At 38.7% G+C, this 21,134-nt stretch overlaps 1 protein-coding gene across 1 annotated transcript; it reads left to right on the top strand.

The window, feature by feature from the left end:
- Positions 1–786: 786 nt before the first annotated feature.
- Positions 787–11,412, top strand: LOC139465312 (checkpoint protein HUS1-like). The gene is made up of 8 exons (XM_071247004.1): positions 787–838; positions 1,965–2,092; positions 2,616–2,792; positions 4,047–4,154; positions 6,713–6,787; positions 7,303–7,402; positions 8,300–8,437; positions 10,703–11,412. Exons 1-8 carry the CDS (start codon positions 787–789, stop codon positions 10,786–10,788), a joined length of 864 nt encoding a protein of 287 aa, XP_071103105.1. The 3' UTR covers positions 10,789–11,412.
- Positions 11,413–21,134: the final 9,722 nt, after the last annotated feature.

The raw sequence follows: 21,134 nt of genomic DNA, 5'->3' as shown, positions 1-21,134 counted from the left end.
AAGAAACATTCCCTTTGTAACGCCGTACACGTATATAAACTGCCTCTCTCTTTTCTGGCAATAAAAGGTGAATAATATTCCCAGTAACTATTTTTGTCCATGTCTTGAAATTTCATGGTTAAGTTTCAGTTATTTTAAATATACGTTCTATATTAAGTCATTGTATGCTAAATTTACGTTGTCAACATTCCGTCTGAAAATGTAACTTCAAAACATTCAAAACGATACTTTCACGTCTCGTTAACGTCATTTTACGTTCGCTTCTATTGCTATTTACAATGTACTCCTCTCGTAAGATTCGTTGGCCAAATAATTAATAATTATTGTGTATTGATATGTAATGAGTAATTCTTAGTGTCTATGACATATGCAGACTATCTGGTTGCATTGGTTTATACAAGCAAATGGAAACAATGGGAACGCAGACCTAAAATGATATATACAGTTAAAAAGAACTCCATTTACGTGTCGATCAGGTTATTCATAGGTCCGTGGCTCTACAAACGGGATGCACTCTGTAATTGTTATTTCTAAATCGCTTATCTTGTATTTGTAAACATACTCATTATATAAAACAAATTGCATGTAAGCTTTTATTGCAAGCATCATCTTATTACACATGTTAATTTCTGCCTGGAGATTTATTCTGCTTTGTAAAGTTGTTATTGTTAGAACATTACGTCCTTTTCCAAGATGGCGGGAAATAAGAAATTTTGCGAATACTCATGTGTCCGTTAGAATCAAACTACTGTTATTGTTTTTATCAACAAAGTCAGTGCCCGGAAAATGAAGTTCAGAGGAAAGATAGTTGATATTGGATGTATTCAACACTTCACAAGTGCGTATTTCTGGTGATTTAGGCCAAATGACTAAATTTACCACGAGACTCTTTCATAAGTCCTTGCTTCAATCTTAGGTGATCTGCTATTTGGTGGAAAGGATGCTACTTCTTTCCCTCACTGTGTCGTCGATTGGGATTACACAGGGATTTAAGGGGGTCTATCTCTTTCAATCCTGGGCACGCTTTGCAATAATGTCGATGTCTGAGCCTGACTACCTGTGGCACGCTTCAATCACCTAATTTCATTGCTTATGCTCAGAAACAATCATAAATGGGGATTCAGTGTTAGATTGAAGAAAATTGATCATTATTTCTCTGAAATTGATTGTTATTCTTACCAGGATAGAAATATGAGCAATTATTGGATTAGTTAAACTGATTGAGCCATAGTTTAATGCATCATCACCCAGGAGTCTCAATTTGAATTATTTATGTCCATATCAAATTTTATGAGTTCAGGAAAATCCTTCTTACACCACTTAATATTCGTTCTCAGAATATGTCTGAGATAGGATGATCTCAGCACTAAGACGCCCGTAACCCCCATACTTTGATATTGACTTACGACTGTCATAGCGCTACGATCGCTTTGTGGAAAGTGGCCCACTGGTGTACTGGTTTGTGTAAAATTAAAAAAAAAATTAACGTACGATGAGTCAAATTAGTATCGTAATAGATTACCATGACTAGGGTAACTTATAATGTCCACAAAAACTTAAAACTTTATTGTTTGTCATAATCATGATAAAATCTATAAAAAGACGCATACAACTGTTGGGTATTTGCTAAACACGAATTACAGTATTGAAACGAAAGTAGGACCAGCTGTCCCCTATGTTTCCCAACAGACTGACTGTCGATTTGCATTGAGGTGATTTCGTATATTAGATTCAGCTTGACTTGTTATTTAACAATGTTAACTGATTAAGCGGAAACAATACTGACAACTAACATGACTAAAGGCCCCAAATGTTACTGACTACTGACTTTTAACATCCTCCACCAGGACCTTCATTACAGCTCATTATGAGAACCACATTGAAGGACTAAGATTATTCTATGCAATAATGAGAAATGCAGGCAATCAGCTACAATATTTAATTTAATTGATTCATGGTTTCAGAGGTTGTTGGTACTGTGTCCAAACTAATCAAGACTTGTGTTCTACGAATCACCCCCGACAAGGTCTACTTCATTCTCTCGGAGCAAGCTGTCAATGGAGGGATTCAGATCTGGTGTGAACTGCCCCAGGTAGGGTGTCAAATCAACTGTCACCTGAATGGGACAGTTTTGTTCTCTGTTGGCAGTGGGGTAGCCTCATAGTTAAAGCGTACTTGCTTGTCTCTAATTTCATGAAAGTGGTGTACATGACTGTCATGTATTTAGATTCATCAATATTTCTCAGCATTACGTCACATGGCAGATACAGCCCCGTGAAGATCCGTAGTAGAATACGTCTTCAGCAACCCATGCATGCCTTATAGGCAACTATGCTTGTCGTAAGAGGCGACTAACAGGATCGGGTGGTAAGGCTCACTGACTTGGTTGATGCATGTCATCGCATCCCAGTTGCGTGGATCGATGTTCAATCACTGAATTGAGGGGTCCAGACTCGACTGTTTACAGACTGCCGTCATATAGCTGGTGTATTGCTGCATGCAGCGTTAAACAACGAACAAACATAAACTATGTCATTCTTTTCCTAATTCTGTCTCATATCACTCACAATGAGGGGTCAACCATGAAAGATCTGTTTTATTTTTCTCTTTTCCAGGGTAATTTCTTTGATGAATTTGCAATGGACGGCTTGTCTGCAGATGCAAACGAGATCTACCTGGAACTAACACCTGAGAACTTGCTCCGTGCTATGAAAACTGCACAGACTGCAAAGTGGGTCAAGATAAAACTGACCAAGAAACACAGTCCCTGTCTGACAGTGGAAGTCGATCTGGTGAGAATAACCATGTCTACCATGAGGTAGCCAAATGACTACCTTGAAAAATATCTTGTGGCGACTAAATTCTATTGCTACACATATGTAGACACAAAAATAAACATGTCTGCTACTAATAATTCCTCCTAAAGTCAACGATGAACCGAAATACATAAATATTAATGTAATTGGTATTTTATTTTTGTTGATTGTTTATTGGATAAGCAAGGATATACCTATATAATATAGTAACATAAATTGCATCATTGTTTGAGTCACAAATAACAAAACTCAAGTACAGTTTCCACTAATATACTATTTCAAGACTAGTGCCATGACTTGTACATATAACAGTTATTTGATAAAAGATAATTTCAAATGCTTTTGGCTACCAACACTATTGACTTGACTTCTTAATTTTACCACTGGCTACCTGGAAAAAAATGCTTGTAGCCATGTGGCTACTTGGTAAACATTTAAACTTTGAGGCCTGGGTTTAATTCATGATAAAACATTGTTCTATCATGACGTCATTTCTGGAGATTCGAACATGCGCTCAAAAGTTGATGACATCAGTATATTGGACAACGCTAATTATGTGAGGGAAGTGTCTAGTGAGTTGTTCCCCATAGATGTAGCTGGGCAATGTCGCAATGGCTGGGCAATGTCGCAATGGCCGGACAATTGCTTTCAAAAGTGAGAGAGTAATCACAATCAGTATTTGGAGAAAAGGTACAGACAGTTGACAGGAAAATAACGTCCTACCCCCCACCCAAATATTTGCTCTGAAGTATTATTGGAATATATTCATCGTAGATATTTCATCTGTCTGAAAGTAGACAGAAATACTTCTACACAGCATGAAAGCTTATGTCCCAGTTCCAAGGAGAGTAGGGACGGTCAGGTAGCCCAGTGGTTAAAGCGTTTGCTCGTCACGCCGAAGACCTCGGCTCAATTTCCGACATGGGTACAGGGTGTGAAGCCCATTTCTGGTGTCACCGCCGTGATGTCGCTGGATTATTGCGAAAAGTGGCGTAAAACCACACTCACTCACCCCAAGGAGAGTTGCAGTAGAGTGTTGCGATTCATAGAAAAAACAATTTGAGCTAAAACAAATAAGTGTGCTTAACCACTCCTGGTATTGCTCTCTCTGTGTTATTTTTCTTTCTCTGAAAATGAGGATATTTATTAGATCTGTTCAAGTAAATGGTGTTTGTCCAGGGACTCTTATTCCACTGATGGTATCAATTATGACTTTAACTTTTCTTTCAGCCTACAATCGGATCTCACCAGAGGCTAGTGACACATGACATCCCGGTCCATGTTGTTCCCCGGAGACACTGGCAGGACTTCGACGAACCAGAGATGCCCCAGTTTGATGTGAGCGATAAAAGTGAAAGAAATGGCATATTCATTATGAAGCAACTCGGTTATGGTGAAGCTATTGTGCAAGGGGAGGCAACTCTAGACCCAGTCATGTTTTGTTCACTCTTGCAAAAGTACATGACACATGACAAGGGCCACAAGGCCTATTTCTTTTTCAAGTTTGCTTGCTCCACTTATTTGAATGGTTTTATTATTCTGTTCTGTTTCATCTCGCAAGACTGGAAATTAGGGCAATGAAACAAACCAACAAAATTATCCAAATTTGATTTTCCTTGAGAATTGATTTACATTCTTGAAAAATGTATAAATAGAACTTGATGATGATTATCATTTTATCATTACACCTATTATTTGTCTTAGCATACTGCGCATTGATCTGAAAAGTATGTAGAATTCAGAGCTCCAGATAAGCTTTTGGTGTTGTGGGTATTTTACCCATGCATTTTAAAATCAGTGGGTATCAGAAATTCTATCTGGGTATTCAAATTTCTGTTACCCACTAGTTTTTACACATGTGGGTATTTAAGTTAAATATTTAAAAACACTATTCATCTAGTCCCTGCAAACTGGTGTCGTGTGGGTTCGAGAGCTTTAAAGGACTAAAGAATACCACGATGCTTCCACAAGAAAGTGTGATGGCAAATGATCATGATGTAAGTGTCATCGTGGAGTTTGGCAAGGTTGACGGAATGCCCGTTTATAATTTCAAAATAAGTTGCTGATTTGCTAATCGAATACACAGGGTTGGTTATTTCACAATATTTTGATGATACCCACAAGTTTTATTTTTGTTGTGTATCTGTAATGTTCGTTGCGTATTTGTAATGTTCGTTGCGTATTTGATACGCTTGGATATTTTACGTATTTCTGCATTTCTGATGTGTATTTCACGCAGATACGCAGCTTATCTGGAGCTCTGGAATTGCCATCCAACTGTATGCTAGATATGGAATGGGCAAACAGACGTATGTTAAGGATAGCTCAAGAATGTGTGGAGCAGTCCATAGGATATGTGTCATGCACTTGGGGACAGCTTCTACCTTGAGCATGTTGAGTTTTGTCTCATGAGTGTACGGTTATGGTCATCATTTTTTATTTAAACCCTTTAAAAAACTGGTTAATCCGGTTGGTACCTTTCCCAGTCACATCGTCAGGATTAACAAAGTTTAGGAATTAGAAGAAAAAAATCATCCAAATTAACAAATATGAGTACTAACAAGTCGTTTTTATCAACTGGTTTCCTTTGTATACCAGTGGACATTTGTTGCAATAATTGCATGGAAGGTAGAGTTTCTGGTCTAACAGGGTTTCACTGAGCATGCTGAGGGCATTGTGGGGTCAGAATAGGTACCGTGTGTCCACTGTTCAATCTCACTTAAATCAGATCTTAGTTCTCGCTACAGCTGAACAAAGATCTGAGGACATCCCATTATGGGTCACGTCAGACCGACCTTTCTCAAATTTTGACCGACCGATGGAATGACTGCCAAGAAGAGGACATTAGCCAATCAGAAGGCAGCTTTCTCGTGCCTTACGGCACTAGTTTGAAAACGGAACAAACATATTGGAATTGCTAATAGATTGCCTAGCTTGTATGGATTCAGTCATAAAGCCCGTAACTGTCATTTGGAATATCCCCCGTTTTAAATCCTCCGACGTTGCATGATCAGCAATCCCATCCCGACTGTCATTTTCATGATCTGGTAAGCGACGCTCTGATTGGTCGGTTGAAAGGTTGTTCTGACGTGACCCGTAATGGGATGTCCTCAGATCTTTGTTTTGCGGTAGCGAGGGCTAAGATCTGATTTTAATAAGATTGGTCAACTGTTTGTCATAATAGTCGATAAGTGAGGATCTGGTGTTACAAGTTGTGACATGTTTGATTTTGTGTCATCATATCCTGATGCCATTAAACCTTGTTAATGATGTCTAACTCTGTTTTGCCTGATCCAGACTTAATTATGTATAGGACGCTAACATAAAGTCAGTCACTAACACGTACACATCAGGAGAAATATTGTACTATGTACAGGAAAGTATTTCATTTCTGGTTTGAGAAAAAGGATGATAAATGCAAACTTCAGACCCTTTGGGTATGACATATTGTAAGTAAAGATATAAGTTCCCTGTTTACATGAGGCAGACAATTCTTGTCCTCACAACACAAAATATCCAACATACATAAAACCAGAACAGACCCTGTTAAGATTCCAGGATAGACCAAGTACCAAGTAGCCCAAGTCTCTGCTAGGTGATCGTGGACATGGGTCCAGTGGTCTAACACGCTGCAATTCACTGTGCAGAGTTGCATCCCTTGGGCATTCCAGAAACGTATGATCGTGGGTTCAAATCCTGGTTTGCCCTGAATGTGTTTCTAGGTCTGTTCACACCATACCTGTGTTCGTATTAAACGTCTAAAACCTGTATCAGTTCATGTCTTCCTCCCACATTAAGCTGACTTTAAGTTGACATTAAGGTGACACTCACTCACGCATGCACACACACACGAACTCACTAAAACCTCACTCATACATGTTGCATGTCCTTTTCAGGTGAGTATCGCCATGCCTCCCATCAAGTTGTTGAGGAATGTTGTCGACAAGATGAAAAACCTCAGTAATTCAATGGTGAGTTGCGTCACAACAAGTTGCCCATTGTACGATCTTGAAAGAGTTATCATCCCACACAACCACCAGAATACAAAGTGAATACCTAATTCATACAGTCTCCTAATAATGTACTGATGATGACAACGCCCTCTATAGGCATCTGGAGGACCACTTAATTTTTCTTGGCATCCATTTTAAGGACTATTGAGCCCTATCAGTAAGTACAAGTAAATTACAGTAGGACTTTCACATAGAATGCATGATCTTGAGAATGCATGATCGTGTATGCTCACAAGCTTTGATCTAAATATTTCATTGATATGTCACTCTTTGCATGATAAGTCCCTTGGGAGATACATTTCAACATTGAAATATTTAACATCTGATAAACATTTCATGGCATCTTCCATACTGCACTGTGGCATCCGGAATACCGTTGAACAGGGCACAGTCTACGGAGTACCAATGTGGGGATGGTGCCCTCTGTAGTTTGAATGAAGCTGATATTGATGTTCTGATTGGTCATATTTCAGGTTCTATCAGCCAATCAGAATGGCGAGATGAGGCTGAGTGTGGAGACGGATATGGTTTCTATCAGCACACACTTCCAGGACTTACATAACCCCACATGGAGTAGGTCGCACCTCTTTTGTATTTCATGGCCTAGGATTTTGGGATAACTGCTGCTTGGGCAGGTCACAACAAAAAATAAAAACAAAATTTTAAAGACTTATCCTATTTCACTATGTGCATTTCCCTTTTCTTTCTCGATCCCTGTGTACAAACGAGCATCCAACTTGATTTGCTGACAAGATGCCATGTTTGTGATCAATATAAAGAAAAAAGTGGTATTTTCAGGGTAGAAAACGAGTTTGTAAATTTGGCACCCTGGAGGAGTGTCTTAAAAAACACACAACCACTTATAGAAAATATTCTTTCAGAATAACTCTTTTGGGACCTAGGTAAAATATTGCTGACTGCAGCCTTAAACAAGACATGAACAAACATTTTGAAGTGTGGTTATAGTCAGCACTTGTTGATGTATGATTGTTAAACTCTTTACATGGCTACAAAACATACTTATGTCACTGACGATGAAGAGCATATCATGTAGCCCTGTGTGTGATTGTTAAACTCTTTACATGGCTACAAAACATACTTATGTCACTGACGATGAAGAGCATATCATGTAGCCCTGTGTGTGATTGTTAAACTCTTTACATGGCTACAAAACATACTTATGTCACTGACGAAGAACAGCATATCATGTAGCCCTGTGTGTGATTGTTAAACTCTTTACATGGCTACAAAACATACTTATGTCACTGACGATGAAGAGCATGTCATGTAGCCCTGTGTGTGCTTGTTAAACTCTTTACATGGCTACAAAACATACTTATGTCACTGACGATGAAGAGCGTATCATGTAGCCCTGTGTGTGATTGTTAAACTCTTTACATGGCTACAAAACATACTTATGTCACTGACGATGAAGAGCGTATCATGTAGCCCTGTGTATGATTGTTCCAGGAAGAGATGCCGATAATGCTTCTCAGATGAGTCAGCACGATAAGAACGAGAAAGAGTTTTTTGAAGCAAAAATCGACATCCGCCGATTTGCCCAGTTCCTGTCAGGACAGCAAGTGAACCCAACTAGAGTCATATGCAGTGAGTTTCATGTACTGTTTATTTGAAGTGTAAATATTTTGTTTAATAAGTGTTTGAAATATGCTTCATTCTTGGAATCTTTTAGAAGTCTTATTGAAACTATATACTCCACAAAAGAAGTTCAAGAAGACCTGATTCTTTCATGGCATGACAGATTAACTGCAGTAACATGAAAGAATCAGGTGGTCTTTAACTTCTTTTGAATAGTATCCTTCATTCGATAATCCTTATATTTGTTTTCCTGCCTCATTTATTAATACGTCTCTTTACTTAAATCTTTACTGAGCCTGTCTCACATATTACATTTTGTCTCATTTTTCGAGCCACACGTGGAAACCTTGATCATGAACACAACCATTCGCAACTTGAAACACTCCATCTGAAAGCACCCTGTCCGTGATGCACGAGGCATGGGTGGCCCAGTCGTCTAAGGCGCCGTGATTCACAGTTGCGTCCCTTCGGCATGCCAGAAACCTATGATTGTGGGTTCGAATCCCAGTTTGCCCCGATCATGTTTCTAGGTTTGTCAGCCAATGTCCCAACATCACTGCGGAGTCCCAGCACAGACACATAATGTTAGAATGGACATAAACCTACTCAGTTTTAAAATTTTATGTCGTCCCACTTTTTAGTAAATACATTCAAATTAAAATAGAGATGTTTACTCTACAGTGGGACTACATCAAATTTCAAACACAGGTTGTATCTCCTAATTAACAGATGTTAGTGGTCCAATTGACCTCCCTCCATCCTGACTGTCAGATAAGGCATGCAGTATGTGAGACATGATAAGTAAAAATGTGTTAATTTTACATTAAATTTAGTATATATTACTTATCCTTTCTCACATGATATATTGCTTGTCTAACTGTCTTGGGCCTCGTGTGGCACGGACAGGCTGCATTCGGGTGGGGTGTTTCAAGTTGTGAACAGTTGTGTTCATGAGCAAAGTTTCCACCTTTTGTTCGAAAATAATAGACAGAATGCCATATGTGAGACAAGATAAGTGATAAACGAGTAAAAATATTGCATAGTCTGCAGTTGAATCTTGCAGTCACAAGTTCTCAGTGCTAACTGGTATACTAATATTATTGGCAGTTTAATTTCAATGCCTGTTAACATAGTTTAGCCTTGCTATTCTATTTTCAAATTTCAAAACAATTGTTCTGTTTGGACATGACTTCATCCACGTTTGCTCTGTGACACTGCCTGCATGATTTGTCTTTGCTGTGAAGTGGTTATTCATTGGTACATCAGAAATAACAACGCATGAAACATTATGTTCCTACCTCTCCTTGGAAACACACGTTTGGATTTATAATTGAATAGGCCAGTCTGGACTGAGAGACTATGCTCAACAGTCTGGTGACTGGTGAATATCTGGGTTAGAGTATGTCTTCAGCAACCCTTGCTTGTCGTAAATGGCAACTATACCTGTTGTAAGAGGCAACTAACGGGATCGGGTGGTCAGGCTCACTGACTTGGTTGGTGCATATCATCATATTCCAATAGCGTGGATCGGTGCTCATGATGTCAATCACTGCTTTGTCTGGTCCAGACTCGATTATTTACAGACCGCCATCATAAAGCTGGGCGAGGCGTTAAACAACAAACAAACCAAACCAGTCAACAGTCTGGTAATGATGTTGTAATTAGGGCCATATGTGAAAATTCGTCCTTGGCCGTCATTAAATGCTCAGGTTTACCAGTCAATTAAGCACAACAATTAGCTGTGTTGCATCTTATCGTCCTGATTATGTTTAAAAATGCGTCACCCTAAACATTCTCGTGGGTTTCACAAAAGTGGTTCACGTCTGAGTTCTGCATCAATTTGGGCTTTCCTCCCACATCAAGCCATTATATAACTGAAATACTGTTCAAAGAGGCATTAAACGAAATTCATTCACTCACTTCCTATTTGAAGCTTAATGAATATGTATTGGTGAGTATGCTCAAATGCCACTTGGAACAGTAGTTCAGGTGGTGTGCAAGCTTAAGGTGTGTGTGTGTCTGTGTCTGTGTCTGTGTCTGTGTGTGTCCAAAGCAATACTGGTTTTTCCATGGGGGGAGGGAGTCATATTTAAATAATTGATACAGCAACTAATTGGAGTTACTATTGCTCTCAGACTGGGATGGGGCCAGACAATAACCTCCCGCCTAATCTCTCTTTAAGGTCATTGCCTGTGTAGAAGTTGTTTTTATGTTGACCCTAAAATATAATAATTCAGTATTTCCCAAAGTAAATGGCATGTTTCTATTTCACAGATATAGTTGACAAGAGGATAGTTCACATCTTCATGATGCATGAAGACGTGTCACTTCAGTACTTTATGCCAGCCATCAGCTCATAAGTTGTACGATTGTGACCTCAGTGTTGTCTTCTACATGTTCTTGCGTAGAAGGCAAGAAGCCCCTACCATCGGACAACTGTGTTGCCTTCTACCGTTACTTGAGAAGGCAAGGAACTCTACCATCTGACACCTGTGTTGTCTGCCACCATTACTTGTGTAGAAGGCTGGGAAGTCCACATCAGATACCTGTGTTGCCTGCCACCATTACTTGTGTAGAAGGCAGGGAACTCCACATCGGACACCGGTGTTGCCTGCCACCATTACTTGTGTAGAAGGCAGGGAACTCCACATTGGATACCTGTGTTGCCTGCCACCATTACTTGTGTAGAAGGCAGGGAACTCCACATCGGACACCGGTGTTGCCTGCCACCATTACTTGTGTAGAAGGCAGGGAACTCCACATCGGACACCGGTGTTGCCTGCCACCATTACGTGTGTAGAAGCGAGAAACTCGACAATCGGACACCTGTGTTGTCTGCCACTATTACTTGTCCAGAAGGCAAAAAGTATGATGTGAACCGACCAGGTTACTGATAATGGACAAATGAGGAATATGGTTCCTTCCTATGATTGTGACAATGTTATTATTTATGCATTATGTTGAAATAAATTATTTTCTTATCATGGTTGTCAGTCTTGTGTTGAATAATGTGGCTGAGATAATTCTTCATTAAGGTTTTAACAAAATAAAAGAATTGGTGCTCAGGCAATGGCTTTTGAAAAGGTAGTGTGACTAGGCGTTTTTGTTGTTGTTCAAACTATTATGTAACCAAGTAAACAGTTGGTACAATCAACCTGGGAAAAGAACATGAGACAGATACACTCTGTTTATGACACATTGTTTGACCTACAGTACACAAATACCTTTGAATTTGTAAATCATCATGTCTAGTGATCACATTGTAGTGTTTCACTACCAGTTCGTGTATTTGAGATGCAGAATATTAAAGGATTATTTTTTTTTAAAAATGGAAATATAAATGAAACGTGCTGCGGACTTAATGATGATGCCTGAGTACCAGGACTGAGGTGTGACACACTCACTTGTTTTATAGCGGCTTATATGAATGTATGTTGAAGCAAGGGAGACAACTTTTGACACTTCACTGGTAATTTGTGTGGTCTGTAAATATGTTTGGTGAAGGGGATTTTACTCAGAATTGTCAATCCTTTCCAGTCCTTGTGAGATGTCATAGTGTCGTGGCTTTCTTTATGTTTCTACTCGTTGTTCATGTTGTTTGCTGCTGGGCCAATATCTGAATGAATCTCTGGCCATCCCTTCCTAAAGAAATAAACATCTGCAAATATGAAAAGACATGGTCATACTTATCTCCTAACAGTAATTCTTTCATGATCTGATACTAGTACTTGTTCATACACATAGTCTCAAAATCATCCTGTCTCTATTTACAGAAATAAAAAGGATTGAAAATACGTCATTCGTTAATATCCAAACTTTATCAGAGTTTATCAAGGTTCTGTTGTGCTAGCAATATGGAAAACTATCAACTATCAAGTTCTCCTTTGAGATGACAAACACTTTTCTCAAAACTTTATGAATGAGAAAATATTCTGTGAAATCACATAGTCAACCAAGGTGTTGTTTCACATGGATATAAGTCTGTGCTAAGAGAATTTAGAAGGCTTGTCCCGTCTGGATATCCAATAGATCTAATTACTGTGTGGGTCACAAGTGGCCCTGTAGTTTAAGGCAATAAGGTATGTGTGCAGAGTTGCCTCCCATAGGATGTACGTCCCAAGTCCATGATTTACCCTGACCATGAACCATGTTGGTCAGAGGTAGACGTCTAAGACCTGCATGTTTACAAGCATTCCTCCGCTTTAAGCTGCCACACTGTGATATAACTGAAATGCTTTTCACATCAGCCCACTAATAGTGTTAAATCCTTCTCTCTCACTTATGTATTCATTGCAACAGTGCGCCAGATATCTGAGTGTGGGTTCGAATCCCAGTTCACACCGATTATTAAACCCATCCCACTCATTGTAAAAATATTTTCAATTATGCATTTAATTTGGGCTGATGACTGTTTGTAGCATTGTGTTGATATCTCTTCATGTTATGCTACATCAAGCCAGTCGAAACAAATGCACATGTTGCAGGTGTAGGATTTTTAGCTCACATTGACATCACTGTACATAGTCGTAAGAGGCGACTAACGGGATCGGGTGGTCAGGCTCGCTGACTTGGTTGATGCATGTCATCGTATCACAGTTGCGTGGACCGTTGCTCATGATATCAATCACTGGATTGTCTGGTCCAGACTCTCTTATTTACAGACCGCCGTCATATTAAATAATGTTGAGTGCGGCGTCAAACAAACAAACAAACAAACATCACTTTACATGGTAAAGTCTTAATCTACTGAACGCTGTGTTGTCACAAACACATTGCATATCTACATGTCCCCCGCTAACAGTGCCTCCTTTACCGGGACTGTTTGGCATAACACTCTTCAGTACAAGATATTTAATGTCTATATTTGCTGTTATTTGTTCTTATTTGTGACCATATAGAAAATGCTTTTATGATACCTAGATATCAAAGAATTTCCCAATATTTCGGGTTCCGAAATATCAGGGAATTCAGACATGCCACCCAGATCCCCTTCCACAAAGCGTTAGTAGTGCTACGATAGTCGTAAGTCTATGTTAAAGTATGGGAATTAACTACGATCGCTATGTGGAACAGAGCCAGGACTCACAAAAACGCTTTTGACGTCACATGAAAATCAAATTGATTCGTAAAGTCCTTCATTAAAAATAAACGAAAGTCTATCAAATCAAAGTCACGGAAACAATTTTACGAGTCATGAAACGTTTGACAGTTTTAGAAAAATTCCTTGCCTCAAATCGCTTTTAACAACGCTTTGCAACAAATCCCATTTTGGCATACATTCCTTTTCGTTTTACAACGGAGGCTGGACAATATACTCCTACATACTGTTCATTATGGATTCAACCTATCTCTCTATTACCCATTTCCATCGAAGTAATATTTCATATCCCTCATTTTACGACGAGGACCTGTGACAGCTGTCTGTTACGGTGCCGACGAATTACTTCAACGACTAAATCAGATATTGCGCGCTATTGTAATCTCTAGATTAATACCGATATACGGTTTTCAAAGGGACAATCTCATATGCTATCTCCACAAATACCAATGCATGGTTATGAAACTGAAAACTGAGAGATAGTTGAGTTTTATGGAATTCAGAACGAACGATGAGTTTTGTACCCGTGTGAACTCAAGGAAGACCATGAGCATCAGCCCACAGAGCTTGATATTTGGTGCCCTGTATACGTCGAGAAAACACGCACAATTGTTGATGTGGCGTAATAATCACTCTCACTCACTCACTCACACTATAGACCCATGAAATCCGGGTTAGAATATTGGTCTTCAACAACTCATGCTTGTCGTAAGAGCCGACTAACGGAATCGTGTGGTCAGGCTCGGTTACTTGGTTGACGCACGTCATCGTATCTTAACTGCGTATATCGCTCATTATGTCAATCACTTATATACTACTACTGGATTTTCTGATCCGGACTCGAATATTGATAATATAATAATTTTGCTTCAGACTTTGGAAAAAAAAGAAATTGCACAAAAACTACATTGTTGCAAGATGTTTTTAAAAATAATAATATTTAGACTCCCATCTTTAATTAAAAAAATATCTGGTTTTGCAACTGTAACTGAAAGAAAAATATCCAGACTCCATACAATATACCCAGAATGTCAAATGGCGAGTTCCTAACATTGTTGTGTGTTATTGAGCCGAACCAAGCTAGGTTAACTTTACTGTCAAGAAATTTGAAAAATTTGGTTTGCACTTTTAAATGCCACTCATGTATAATCACATACTGTCTAAATACTATTACCGGGGTTTCTTAATACTAATCCGTAATCTACTAAAACCGCAATGCAATCACAATATGCGTTTACATCGCCCTTAGATCCAGACATAAATGCTAAACAAATCGCTTAAAGTATGAGTCATCGTTCCTTAGGGAAATCTATTCTTTCCGTGCTAGTCCGCTTCGGTGATGATCTGAACTGGACGCAGTGCCAGGGCGTGGGCATGAGCTCGAAAGGACTGACCACTTTGTGTATTGGTATGTGATATCCTCACCGCAAGCAGATGCTGTCATTTTGATCTTAAGGATCTAGTGGGCTTTTGTGGTTCTATACAATCAGCGAAGTACCACAGGCTCAATCCATGCTTAACCCGATACATAAGTTGTTGATTTGCTGTCTGATTGGAAGCCAATTGAAACGATCTTAGCGCTACGGTTATAATATATGTTGAAGTATGGGAGAAACTCTACAGTTTGTTGAAAGCGGTATGTGTTCGAATCCAGCACATTGCCGCCTGTCCAATACAGCCCCTGCAAGTCTATATTTAGCAAGTCTAGATTGCTGAAGTATCAGTATCTGAAACTGAAGAGAGTCTATGGGCTCCTTTATATGATGTTTCTGTAACAATAATCTGTTTTTATCCGTAGTATGATAATGATAATAAAGTCACCAAAGCAACCATTAGACATGTATCTGTCACAACATATGAATTAGTAACACCGGTGCTTCGAATGATAGTGAATATCTTTATATATTCAAATATGAGCGAGGGTTACCTGTCGCCAGTCAACAGTGTATTTCTTCATCTATCTGGAACTTGTTGTGTTTAACGCCACTTATAACATTATTCCAGTTATATCACGGCGTGTCAGCTTAATGTGGGAGGAAAGCCCGAAGTGATGCAGGTCTCAGACGTTTACCACTTCGGTGAACCCCACGAGTACGGGTATGGTGCTGACAAACCTAGAAACATAATCGTGGCGAACCTGGATTCGAACCCACAATCATAGGTTTCTGGCGTACCCAAAGGACGCAACTCTGCACAGCGAATCGCGGCGACTTAAAGGACGATTGAGAGTTAAGGCCCGGTTTCAATTCCTCACATGGGTACAATGTGTGAAACCCATTTCTGGTTTACCCCGACGTGATATTGCTGGAATATTGCTCAAAGCGGTGTACAATGGAACTCACTCAGTCTGATGTGAAGATAGTTGCATCTTTAACTGAATAATGAATGTTGGTTGGAACATGAAAGAAAATCACTGACATTTCGGTGAAACAAAGGTACCAGTCGTATATCCTATTGGCAGAAAAGATACGCTGCAGTTGCCATAAATGAATCATAATATGTTTATATCCATCATAGCAATAATCATACTTAAAAGATCCATGTTAAGGCGAGGTGAGGTGAAATGTGGCGGAGTCCAAGATTTCTACACGTATATAGCGACTTGCATGCACGTGTGTGTGTGTGTGTGTGTGTGTGTGTGTGTGTGTGTGTGTGTTCATGCTTGTACTAGTCCTGACTTTCGCCGAGTTTATTGTACTAGCCCATTGAGATACCATGCCGCAGTGTAACATGAATAGCCCACTCAGACACAGTATACTTACCCCGAGCCGACCAGCCCTTCTTTAGCCCCTTAATGCCGAGCGCCAGACAGGGTAACATCAAGTACTATCTTTTAACGTCTTTTAACGTCTTTTTACCTTGGATTGCGTAACCTGGGTCATATGTAGAATGTGCATAATATATACGAGAAGTTCACACAGCTGTGTTTCAACCTTCAGATTAGAAGCTAAATGCATAATGAACATTGTTGTATAAACTGTACAATACTAAGTTGCATAAATTGTAACATAAACCTGGACACTTGACAAGCAGTCATGTTTCAGTGTGGAACATTTACATTTCTTTATCAGCTATGTACGTATAACATTTTACGTTGTATAAGGCTTATGAAACGGACAGAGACAGTCCCTGACCCAGAATAACTACTTGTTTCAAATATATCAGATAACGACACTGTACTGTATTGTAATGCACAACAACCGGGGGTTTGGATGGGAATGGGGAGGGATGAGGATGGAGGACGAGACACAATGGAGCTTATTTTCTTACTGGCTAAACTAAACAGTGACATTTTTTCACGAGAATACATATATTCAAATTCCATGATTTTTCTATAGCCCGTATCCTTACTGGGATTTTGTATCGAGATCAGATATGTTTTCAGTTACAGCTACAAAACCACTTTATAATTTAAGACTATGAGTTCATGTAATTTTTATGGCAGGCACTTTCTTCTTCTTCAACAGTCTGAAGAATTATTATTTTTTTCAAGAATTTTCGGTGACAATTATGTTTTTCGATAAAATCCCAAAATCGCTTCTTAAAGTGATCAAAATACGTAGATGTTGAGAAAGAAACAATATTAAAGTTAAATTGTAGCCATTGGTGACACGCGAACCAAAGGTTTCTTGTCGTTCGGCATTGTATGTCCCTTTCATTAGGTTGTGTGCCATTATCGATACACCTTGGACCCAATCGTATTAACATCAGATGGTGGGGTACCGTACGGTCACTCAACCATTTCAGGACTCCCATTACAAGTCACGTCAGAAAGACCTTTTTCCAACGCTGACCGACCAATATTTAATTGACTGACATGACGTGGACATCAGCAATTCAGAAAACAACTTTATTGAGCTTTACGGCAATAGTTTCTAAATGTCGACTTCCATTCCATTCGCTTTGGTAAATATTTTGATGAAGTTAGGCCGAAATAGTATGGCAGTGATTCCCACGGGCTTTGGAAATTCCAACTTCAGTAGTACGTGGTCTCTGTTACAACTGTTTATCACTGAAGAGGAAATGTTATTTCTCCAGGTAATAATTATGTTAGACTTGCACCCTGCTATTCCAACAACAAGAGACAATAACGCGATTCCGGTACTGTATAAATGTGACCTTTAACATTCTATTTTTGTCTGTTTCGTTTACTTTCCCTTTCGAAAGTTGTAAATGTTCAGTTATTTGAGGAAATAAAGCTATCTATAATTGAAGATGGGATTGTCGGGGAAAATCTAATTTCTTCAGTTTATAATTACGCCTGTTATTCAGGACAAGGCCGATGATGATTGATCACTGTCGATTATCTATCCAGTGGAAATATATGGATGAAATATAGGAGAACCGAACTTTGCTCTTAAATACGTGCATCATCGAATAAAGTTTAAACATTGCATTTATCATTTTTGGACGTCGTTAATCTGTTAGAAAATATTTCGAAATCAGAGTAACATAAAGGTGAGGTAAAAATTGGGTTTAACGTCTCGTCCAAGATTATTGCACTTGTGTGTGGCTGCTTGTATTCGTCCGGACTGATGCCGATTTATAGTGCCTGCTCACTGAAATACCATGTCGCAGTTTAACCCACCCAGACACAGTTTACTGACTCCGAGCTGACCAGCCCTTGTTTTAACCCCTTAATGCCGAGCCCCAGACAGGGTAACAACAAATACCATCTTTTAACGTCTTTTGGTATGAAGCGGCCTGGGATCGAACCCCGGACCTTCCGCTCTCCGGGCGGACGCTCTACCACTTGATCACGGAGGCGGTCAGTAACATAAAGCAAATCTTGCTGATGTCTCATCTAAAGATGATCAAAATACAGAAAAAGACTGCAAAAGACACAGGACAAGGGAGTGAAATGGTCGACATTTGAGGAATGTCATTTCGACCAAAGACCGCGAGTCGTCCCGCATTGCAATTCTGCTTTAATTATGCCCAGTGTCTTTATTGATGTTCCTTAATTTAACACACAGCTGGCAAAGCACTGGGATGAATGTAGCCTGTATGCATTATCTAAGGTGGAAATACGTTTAGCCTCGAAAGTATTCAAGGCATTGAGACTACGGTCAGTCCAATCTTTCGCTCGACTGCGTGTACCGTCGGCAGTATATTTCTCAACCACATATGGCCAGACCAACTACAGTAGAGAGATACATGTGTAAACACCAAGTATGGCAGCAGGAGGTGATTCTGCAACCATCAGACCATAGCGACGTTGACGCATGTGCCTAGGTAATAGTGAGATGAAAGGTCAAATTCTTAAGAATTCATCGACTTACACAAAAACATGATGTGCTGCAATCATCAATATAATCCAAAGACTGATTTGTCAGTGGATGTAGTTTAGAAATTCAATACATGATGGAGATGTGTTGACAGAAAAAAAGTTCAAATTAATCATTTTCTTAATAAACTGTGATATGTGATCACACACGTCGTTTACTGTGTCAGGGATTTCTTTGAAATCGTATCTTATCGATATTATAATATGTATAATGAAATAAAGTTAAAAACTTATCATGAACCGCTGCCTCATATATTGCTGGTAATAATGTATGATTAAGAGGTGTATACTGTAATGTTCATTTCATTTAGATCAGGGCGTATGTAAATGAAACTAATTTTATTTCTTTATAGCAATATCAGAGCGATATCATGACGCTTTTAAATAATCGAGTCTGTGAGATGAAAACAAGCTGATGACTGCATCAGCAATGCTCTACACCGTCGAGGTACAAGGTACGATACAAGCAGCTAGGTCACACAATGAGACCACCCGGTCCTCCTTTTAGTAGGCTGCGACAAAAAGGGGATTTAATACTTGGGATATGCGCTGCTCCTGAATCTACAGGAGCTTAATGTTGTCTCATGGTCAGATGAAATAGGATTCAGGCATTATATTTACATGCACATGGATTTACGGTTTGATGTCATTGTTCTTCGATAATATAACGCAACTTATGGCTAACTGTTGTAGCCATATGGTTAGTGTACTATTTAACTACTGAAAACATATAAACTAAATCAGAATCAATTTAACCTCTGCCAAGTTGAGATGGTCTTATAGGTCAAATAGTATTGTTTGTCACGAATTCCTGAATTTTCACCTACTAACGCCGAGAACATGTGCAAATATATTGTCATTGACACAGCATCAGTTTTAACGACATCGCACGCGTTTTGTTAGATTTTTGTGCCCAAAATTGTTCATTTGAATTTGAATTGGGCTTAAATCGGAGCCAAGCGCAGGCGAAGTATTTAGTTTCGTACTTCAGAAATTCAACTGGACCTGTTTGAGATGCCGGAGGATGGTTATCAAAAGTGGTTATAACAACATGTTCGAGGATGTTGTTGTAGTAGTTTCTGACGTGGAGGTTGCCAATACTTAGTATGCATATGTTCGGAAATCATCCAAAAGACGTTACGGACTCACCACCAATTGGAACTGTTTCCTGTAATTTCTGGAAAATTCGTGTCTTAGATTAGATACTCTCAAAAGATATTTATCAAGGTTACAATGCTGTTTTACAAGATAAACGTGTTTATATTATTCATGATAGCATTGTGATATCTTCCGGTTTAAATGGTCAAATTATGTGAAGAAAGTCTAAATTAAGAATGATGAATATTGTCTATAAATGTGAGGAATTGCTTTTTGCAAAAAGAAATTTTGTCCATTAAAAGTATCCATAATGTTTATTGACTTCTTATGAGAAAAAATTCAAGATCAATATTTCTTTATTTAATTACAGGCAAATAACTAACATTAAGTTGTTGTTTTTCCATATTTCACCAAACCAATTTGTGAACCAAGTTGTCAATATATTATATTTTTAAATCTGAAGTTTACACGATATACGGCTCTTCCATTTTACGAGAGGTCGGCAACCGCCAAATAGACGTTCAATTGAGAAGCACATTTGTATACACTGTTTGTTTCTGCCTCATCATATAAATAAATCATATAAATAAATCATATAAATAAATCATAACAACCACGTAGAATACAATTCTCAGTTACAAGCAACTTCCACCTGTGAGTAATGATATCAAAATATCAAAATATTTTGAATATGTTAAATGGTTATTTCCACTTCCTTATTGAAAAATGATTGACCAACTTTGATATTGTATTAATGATTTAACAATTGGTGGGGAAAAACTAATTCTCCAAGACTGTATTTTAGGCCATTTCTTTTCGGTGAAATGTTGGGTTTGAACCAAACGATGCAGATATTCTAAGCAAGGATATCTCAATCATGTAATGGGTGAAATCATTTTACAAGAAGGTAGTTTCTTTCAATACTTCTCAACTTTCGTCATGTACTTATGATATGGTATTTAAAAACTAGATGATTTATGAACAATGTAATTATATCCTTCTGTTATGATTGTAAATATATTTATATTTTACACAAAAAAAGTAGCAAAAAATATGAAAAGAATAATTTAGATATTTTCGTTTTGTCATAACTATTAGCAAATCATATATTCATCTACATGAACTTCATTATTTACACCATACACACCTAGCGGTAGTGGTGAAGTCTGAATTCTTGCATCACTCACTCGTATCCTGGAACGTGCCAACTTTGCCTTTTCATG

This window comes from Haliotis cracherodii, unplaced genomic scaffold (genome assembly GCF_022045235.1).
Source record: "Haliotis cracherodii isolate W230 unplaced genomic scaffold, xgHalCrac1.p SCAF_18, whole genome shotgun sequence".
In the NCBI taxonomy this organism is placed as follows: domain Eukaryota; kingdom Metazoa; phylum Mollusca; class Gastropoda; order Lepetellida; family Haliotidae; genus Haliotis; species Haliotis cracherodii.
Note: the sequence above shows the minus strand (reverse complement) of the source record. Positions and strands in the feature narration are given on the sequence as shown.